The sequence below is a fragment of the Palaemon carinicauda genome, chromosome 12, assembly GCF_036898095.1.
Source record: "Palaemon carinicauda isolate YSFRI2023 chromosome 12, ASM3689809v2, whole genome shotgun sequence".
In the NCBI taxonomy this organism is placed as follows: domain Eukaryota; kingdom Metazoa; phylum Arthropoda; class Malacostraca; order Decapoda; family Palaemonidae; genus Palaemon; species Palaemon carinicauda.
The window spans coordinates 154,365,984-154,374,922 of NC_090736.1; the positions used below are offsets into that span (position 1 = coordinate 154,365,984).

General features: G+C 38.9%; 1 protein-coding gene across 1 annotated transcript; it reads right to left on the bottom strand.

Moving 5' to 3' along the window:
• Positions 1 to 7,754: 7,754 nt before the first annotated feature.
• LOC137651149 (platelet glycoprotein Ib alpha chain-like) lies at positions 7,755 to 8,678 on the bottom strand. Its single transcript, XM_068384287.1, has 2 exons — positions 8,295 to 8,678; positions 7,755 to 8,174 (listed from the first exon to the last, which is right to left on the bottom strand). The coding sequence occupies exons 1-2, from the start codon at positions 8,676 to 8,678 to the stop codon at positions 7,755 to 7,757; spliced, it is 804 nt and encodes a 267-aa protein (XP_068240388.1).
• Positions 8,679 to 8,939: the final 261 nt, after the last annotated feature.

The window sequence follows — 8,939 nt, forward strand, 5'->3', positions numbered from 1 at the left end:
GCGTGACTAAACGCAAGAACTCTCCTCGCAGTAAGGGGTATAACAGGATGCATTTCTTCGAAGCGAGGTGTATCAAGAATTCTTATGTACAACACTACCTTATTTCTTTGTATTGTTGTAGGTCATAGAATTTGATGATGGTTGATTGATTGAAAGATTTAAAGTTTTCTGGCATCAATCAATCAATCCATCATCATCAAATTCTATGACCTACAACAAAGACAGATTATGATAGATAACTCTTGAAATTGTATAGAAATTGGGTGTGGTTTTGATCAGCACTTCATCATATTGTGTACTACTATTCCAACTCTCTCACTCTCTCCCTCCCTCTCTCTCTCTCTCTCTCTCCTCTCTCTCTCTCTCCTCTCTCTCTAGATGTTTCCCTAATTAATGCTCAAGTTCATGAAGCATCCGAGTGGGTTTGGATCTTATATTAGTGAACGTGATTATCTCCCACCTTCCTCCTTTCACTAATTATCTCACTTGGTAGCCCACCATATATATATATATATATATATATATGGATAAATATCAACACAACATCGTGTTCAAATAGAAATAAATTTCTACCTCATACTTGGGATCGAACGCTAGCCCCTTCTAATGAAAGGCCAGGTCGAAACCAACCATGTCTCTCGTGACATGGTTGGTTTCGACCTGGCCTTTCATTAGAAGGGGCTAGCGTTCGATCCCAAGTATGAGGTAGAAATTTATTTATATATATATATATATACATATATATATATATATATATGTGTGTGTGTGTATATATGTATATATATATATATATATATACATATATATATATATGTGTGTGTGTGTATATATGTGTGTATATATATATATATGTGTGTGTGTATGTATATATATATATATATATATATTATATATATATATATATATAATATATCTATATATATAATGTGTTTATGTATGCATTTATATTTGAGAGAGAGAGAGAGAGAGAGAGAGAGAGAGAGAGAGAGAGAATTTTTTTAGTGGGAAATAGTGAACTCTTTTTTTTTTCATTATTGCAAGGGTAGTTGATGATAAAATGTACAATTTCCTGTACTTCTCTTGCATTTCAAAAAAAAAAATTAAATACATATATATATTTTTTTTTCTTTTTAAAAAAACTGAATTTTTCATGTAACTAATTATCGTTCCTTTCCTCGTTTGCAGGTGTGAACTGTGCTGCAGGAGTTGAGAGCCCCCTGAGTCTCTTCTGTGAAGGGGTCTTTATAACAGCAGGGCTCTGAAGACAACGCCAGAAAGCAAGGACAAGTCTAAGAGAGCGAGAAGTGTGTTTTGCAAGGACAATCTGAAGCACTTCACCTCACCTCTCCCACCACCACCACGCCTTCAAGCCTTTTGCGGAAGAGAGAGAAAGCAGAGGAAGGATTATAAAAGCTTTTCTCATTGTACGAAATTCGCGAGACTCAATGAATGGAACATTGGACCTACATCGACACCTGCTGTGCAAATATCCTGCCCCGAATATAGTGGCCAGTTGCCATCAGCAAGCGAACGGAATACCTGAAACATGCGCTTCTAGTGTAAAGTTTCAAGCGTGTACTATCGAGTCCTTAGACTGAATTTGAAGGGAAATTCTAATCTAGAAAATATTGACCTAAACCGCAACGTCTCATCGAGTTGTATTCCATAAAAGTATTGCTTACGTAATTGAAACACAGTATTATCTCGCCCCTATCTCTCCTATCTGGCTCCCCTCCTTGTGTTTTTGGTCGAATCCATATGACGACCAAAGAAAATTAATCTCGTGAAGAGAAAAGATGGAAGATGATCACTTGCAGCGTCAATAATCTTGTGGTGGCGTGAACTGAGATGAAAAGTTGAATGGCCCGTTCGAATTGCAACATTTCAATGTTATTGTTAGACTAGCACTGGTTTTTTTATTATCCTATTCAATGTTGATGCATATATATATAAATATATAAATATATATTTAGTCTATACATAGAATTTACTTTTTTTCCGATCTGGTTTATATAAACGTAGATTCTTGTGTATATATTATAATCTTAGAAATACGAAGATTTAAATGCAAGAAGGGAGAAGAGAGATTTTTAAGGACCCAGAAAGTATTATCTCACAAATCCTTCGTTTTGGTCTCCTCATCCCAAAGATATGCCCTCGGTATCTGTGATATGCAAACCAAATCGAGATTTTCTTAACAAATTATAGGCCTACTGCTGATTATTCTTAGTGTTTTTGTGAGTTTTAAAGCCTATTGAATTGTTTTTTCATCATTGTGTAATTTAAATACTTTATATAATCAGGAAAAGACACTCGGTTCTAATCATAAATACGTTCATGAAATCTTGTTTTGCGACTGAAAATTGAAAACGCAGAAATTTTGTTTTTGAAATTGTGATCTACCGCCATCGAAGCTTGAAAATTTTTGTTAGTGCAAAGTGCAAGGAAATAAATCATTATTTTATATCCCAATCGTTGCTGTGTTTTGACTTTGAAAAGATAAGTGTTATTTTGTAGTCTCTTAGTTTGAACCTAGAAATATATAAGTGATATTTTCGTATTATAATCTTTGGTATTTGAATAAGATTTCACTGAAAGTCACTGAAAGGTGTGGAAGATATCAGTCACTTCATTTAAACTTTTTGATAAGGAAAAAAAAGGGGGAAATTCACCGGACTTGGAAATTATATCCGCATCAGTGTCAAGTCTTAATATCTCTGTTTTCCATCGGCGTCGAAGAGTCGTTGAGGGAGCAAAGGGGAAAGAGATAAAAAACATTAAAGAGGATAGAAAAAAAAAGAGGAAGTTTGGCCAAGCGGCAAGGAAGAGGAGGCACTTTCCGTCGCTCGTAAAGTGACGGTAGACCGGATATAACAAAGTGACTCTGATCGAGCTTGTCATTCATTCTAGTGGAAGGAGACTTTGCCCCCTCCAACTCCTCCAACTCCTCCTCCTCCACCCTCTTGGATGAGTCCGAAAATTCCCTCGCCCTTTTGATTTTTGGAGAGCGCTTCTTGGATCCTCTTCGCCTCCTTCTTATTCATTGTCCTTTTTTCTCTCTCTCCCACACACAGACATTTTTTTCTGTGCCATCGGCTTTCTCCTCCCATCTTTTGATGTGCCGCATCGATTTTGAGTAACATCAGACGTATCGGTGTCTGAGGAAGGTACACAAAAGGGCCTCGGTGTTAAAACTCGACTATTGATGTCCCGTGGACGGGTAAAAAGAGAGGCAAGTGTCGTGCAGCCCGTGAAAATAAAGGTCCTTTGATAGCCGGCATCGGATGAAAATTCGTCTTATTTTTTTAGTGGTTCCTTTATCCCGAAGTATTAGTGTCGATTGCAACAAAGAGTGAGATAGCACGGGATTGTTCTATACTTGTTTTGGGGTATTGAATGATTTTTTAAACTAAAGTGTTAATTTTTCAAGTGTTGGCAACCCCTACTTAAGTTGCGGTTAGCCAAATTCCCCACTTAAAGAAATTGTTGACAAGCACGAGCGCCGGGGATTAACCACTCGAGCGTCAGTCTATATCGCCTCGAAAGTCCACACCCCAATCATCGCCAAAGTGACGTCATCATCTAGCGACCCAGTCAGCATGGTGAAGATGGTGCCCCGGAGGGGATGGCTCAGGCTGTCCTTCTTGGGCCTGCTGGCCGTCTGCGCCCTTGTCTACGTCTACTACTACTCCTCCGCTACAGCCACTCCTCAGACGCTGAAGGAGAAGCCCCAGGCCGACCTCCTCAGGGGGGCTCGGTTCAAGCTGCGGACAGGCGAGCCGAGAGGCAGAGCGATGGGTCCTCTAACGGGGGAGGAGGCGTGGACGGGAGTGACCTGAGCGCCGGGGGCCAGGTGATCCCTTCGCGGAGTTGCCAGCCCATCCAGGCGCCCAAGACGGACGTCAACACGGTCGATCAGTTCCCCAAGTTCGAGTTCCAGGTGAGTTTAGTAACAGATTTATTGAGTTTTAGCTCAAGACTGTAACTTAGATGAGATATCTGACAAGTTTAACTCTCTCTCTCTCTCTCTCTCTCTCTCTCTCTCTCTATGAAATAACTGATCAGTCTTGTTTGAGAAACAGAAAGTTTTGATTTATGCCTGTTTCCTATGGTTCTCTTTTTAGCTAATTTAATGTATTTCATTTGTTGTATTATCTTCTAAAAACATATAGTTATATAAGTAAATTTAGCCCTATTCACTTTGAAATAAGTACATGTATACTATATAATATTTACATATGCATACATTCATATACTTATTTATTTTATTTTTTCATGTACACAAAGTTTTATGAGGAAATTGCTCTTATTTTACATTACGCAATTTATGTTTTAAATATTCAAATAGTCAGATTTTAAAGGTATGGTAATTAATTCGTTTATTAATATACCCGGATGAATGTTTACATGGTAAATGAGCCTGATTTTGGAATTAGGTAAGCGAAGTTTTATGAACATATACTGCATTTTTCAGCATTTCAAGAAATTAACAGAAAATTGCCTTGGCGTAGTTGTATTAGTATATATATATATATATATATATATTTATATATATATATATATATATACTGTATGTAGTATATATATATATACAGAATTAATATATTTAATATATATATACATTTATATATGTATATATACATATATATAAATGATAAATATATATATATATATATATATATACATATATATATACATATATATATATTATATGTATGTATGTATATTTGTATTTATATATATGTATATATATGTATATTTATATTTATATATATATATATATATATATGTGTGTGTGTGTGTGTGTGTATGTGTGTGTGCGTGTGTGTGCGTGTTGTGTGTGTGTGTGTATAAACATTAAAGATTGTTGGTTTTATTTAGGAATAATGCATACTTTGATGTTATTTCCAATTCGCAACTCGTAGTGGAGCAATGCCGTCATAGTACCTCATGCGGTGCACTGCAGGCATTAATTATTTAAGGATCTTTGCACCGTCACTTCTACCTTTACCTGCACTGACTTTTTAGCCTTCTATTATACCTCCTCTCTCTCTCTCTCTCTCTCTCTCTCTCTCTCTCTCTCTTGCTGTACATCTAATTAACTTTTGTTTTCATTCTGCAAGTAGGGGGGGGAGGGGGGCTGGGTATCCACAAGGCGTGGAATGGTTACCCAGGCCCCAATGCTAAGCCTTGGTGCTCAAATTTATAAATCTGGAATACAATTCCAAAGTATTTTTTATTCTTAGACAATAAAGTGAAGTTTGGCGTTATTTGGGGAAATAAATAGTAAATAGAAGCATCTGTTTTTTAACATCTGTTAGAAAAACAAAACGATTAGCGGGCAGCCATATTTGATGTAGGTAGAATAGCTACGAAATACGTTCGTAGGAAGTAGCTATTTCTTGTCCAACACTATATCAAAACTTAATATTGTGTATTATGTTCACAAGTTCTACTTGTTAATCTCCTTTCATTTTGATAAATTTTACTTTGTCATTTCATTCCGGCAAAGAAAGATAGAAAATTTAATAGATTCATTATTTGACATACTCATGGTGATTATCAACTTTGTGATTCTTTCCTAATCTCCGTTGATTGTCAATCTTTGGAATTCTCACCTAACTTCCGTTATCCCTTTATTTAGTGGTACACCTTTTCCAAAATAAATACAGCACCCGATGTCATTGATTATTTGACACCCTCTCCGGTTATTATCAAGCTTTGGAATTCTCTCGTAACTTCCGTTATCCCTTTATTTAGTGATACACGCATTCCAAAATCAATACAGCTCCCAATGTCGCTGATTATTTGACACCCTCTCCGATGATTATCAAGCTTTGGAATTCTCTCCTAACTTCCATTATCCCTTTATTTAGTAATACACCCTTTCCAAAATAGATAGAGCATGGCATTGTCGCACTGTGCTGTGAGAACACACCCGTTTTCATAGATAGAAATGTATCAAGGTAAACAATCTCTGAAACGAATATATTTTCACCCCCTCGAGCCGGAAGGGTTTGCCGTGTCGGTATCAGGATCCTATCAAAGAGACAAAAGAATTAATTAAATTGTAAATAGCGCATCGTGGCATAGGTGCTAATATTTTTGCATGGTCCTTTTGTTCATTAGCATGGACATGAGATCTGCCATGATTGTCTGTGTAACTTTTTTTTTCCTTTTTGTTTCTTTTTCTTTTGAGGAGGTTGACGTCACTTGCGAGTATTTTTTTTTTTTTTTTTTTTTTGAGGGGGAGGTAATTATTAGGCAATTCATTTGAGTTACATTTTTTTTTAATCTTTCATAAAAGAATAAGTCCAAACTTCCTTATTTCAGTATCATTCATGCTTTTAAACTAAAAAATTATGAACACACGTCCACTATTTTCCAATATTTTTTTCATCAAGCCATCTTTAACCAATGGATTAGATGGTGGCATAAATTTAGAGAAATGTTTGATGGAAAAAGATTTTTTATAATTATAACTGAAGACGACATCCGGGGAACTAACCACTTAATTTGCGGCCCGCTGTGGTGGATGAGGAAGCCGAATCTCTCTCTCTCTCTCTCTCTCTCTCTCTCTCTCTCTCCTGTACGTAGATGTTTTCCTGTAGATTATTTAATTCGATTTATAAAATGCATTATCGTCAAATTCATTAAAGATAAGATAGGCCTATACAAAAAAGAAAAAATCTAATATATATACTGTATATATATATATATATATATATATGTATATATATATATATGTATATATATATATATATATATATAAGGAAATGAAACGCTGAAACAAATCAAGTATTGCTAAAAAAAAAATCGAGAAAAGAAAACGAAATGCTGAATCGAACCAAAGTGTTGGAACTCCTCGGAATTAGCCTAATTCATTAAATTCAATTTATGCAGATTAAAGCCGAGAGGCTTCTGTTACCCCCAGCGGAGGAATTATTCCCTGATTCACTTCCCGTCTCACTTATTTAGCGGAAGGAGGATTTTCCTCGACTTGCGACTGAGGAAGGAGAATTTTCCTCGACTTGCGACTTTCTGAGTTAGACGGTGCTCGTAAACCGAAGCCACTCGTAAAATGGCGAAGAGCTTTTAAAGGGGAATTTATGCCGCCGAATACTGTAATGTTATTAGTCCCTCGCATGCATATATTCGAGGCTCAAAGGAGCGTCGCTCTGCAATGTTGCTTTGAAAACACCACGACCGCCATTACGTTTAATTATATCCTGTTTTTTTTTAGGGGTAGATGAAAGCAATATGCTGCTTGTGGAGTAAGAGATTTTGTGGGGTTGGTGTTTGTGGGAGGGGGAGGGGATATGCTGGGAGGGGGTGTGTGGTATAGGGCTGGTATGTGATTGGGGTGGTGTAGGGGATATGGCTGGTATATGATTGGGCTGGTATGTGATTGAGGTGGTGTGGGGGATAGGGTTGGTATATGGTTGGGCTGGTATGTGATTGAGGTGGTGTAAGGGATAGGGCTAGTATATGATTGAGGTGGTTTGATGGATAGGAATGGGATATGATTGTTGTGGTTTTGGGGTAGGGCTAGCATATGATTGGGGTGGTGTGGAGGATAGGGCTAGTACATGATTGGGCTGGTATGTGGTTGTGGTAGTGTGGGGGGGATAGGGCTGGTATATGATTGGGGTGGTGTGGGGATAGGGCTAGTATATGATTGGGCTGGTATTTGATTGAGGTGGTGTGGGGGATAGGGCTGATATATGATTGGGGTGGTGTGGAGGATAGGGCTATTATATGATTGGGCTGGTATGTGGTTGAGGTGGTGTGAGGGATAGGACTGGTATATGGTTGAAGTGGTGTGGGGTATAGGGCTGGCTGGTATGTGATTGAGGTGGTGTGGGGATAAGGCTGGAATATGATTGGGGTGGTGTGAGTGATAGGGCTGGTATATGATTGGGCTGGTATGTGATTGAGGTGGTATAAGGGATAGGGGTGGTATATGATTGGGGTGTTGTGAGGGATAGGACTGGTATATGATTGGGCTGGTATGTGGTTAAGGTGGTGTGGGGGATAGGGTTAGTATATGATTGGGCTGGTGTGGAGGATAGGGCTAGTACATGATTGGGCTGGTATGTGGTTGTGGTGGTGTGGGGGATAGGGCTGGTATATGATTGGGCTGGTATGTGGTTGTGGTGGTGTGGGGGATAGGGCTAGTATATGATTGGGTGGTGTGGAGGATAGGGCTAGTATATGATTGGGGTGGTGTGGAGGATAGGGCTAGTATATGATTGGGATGGTATGTGGTTGAGGTGGTGTGGGGGGGATAGGGCTAGTATATGATTGGGTGGTGTGGAGGATAGGGCTAGTATATGATTGGGATGGTATGTGGGTTGAGGTGGTGTGGGGAATTGGGCTGATATATTCTGCGGGTGGTTTGAGAGATCGGGTTCTGATATGCTAGGTATGGTGTGGGGGATAGGACTAGTATATGGTTGGGGGAGAGGGTTGTGGGTTGGTCGACCAAGTAGGGGTCCTCCAGGAACCTCTTTCAAGTTCGAGGGTTCCCTGGCCAGGTCGAGATTTAATGGGAGACCTTTGTAAATAGAACTTAATGGAATCCTAACTTCTTTAAAAGAGTAACTGGTGCGTATTGGATATTGTCTGGGAGGGCCGAGCAGGGGGGAGGGGATGAAGGGCCATCCTCTGTGGGTCATTTTGCTACGCTTCTTCTTCGGGATTATCGACCATGACGACAGGACCATCTCTCAGGTAATTATGTAATTATCTACCTCCTTGAAGACACATTGGTGGAAAGCCAAAGTTATCCCTCCCATTATGTGAGCCCTAAGGTGCTCGACCGTGTAGCATTTCGTCCTCCCTTCCACTTCCCCCCTTCACTCCATTACCCCCTCCCTTCATTGCCCCCTCCCTCAGTTCCCCCGCTCAACTTAGACATTCATTTGCCTGGGGGGGGG

Excerpts from the sequence above, each read along its gene's own strand:
- LOC137651149 (XM_068384287.1), bottom strand. The coding sequence starts at position 8,678 with ATGACCCACAGAGGATGGCCCTTCATCCCCTCCCCCCTGCTCGGCCCT. Across the intron at positions 8,175-8,294 it reads CACCACCCAATCATATACTA|CCCTATCCCCCACACCACCA; the intron begins GCCCTATCCCCC and ends ATCATATACTAG.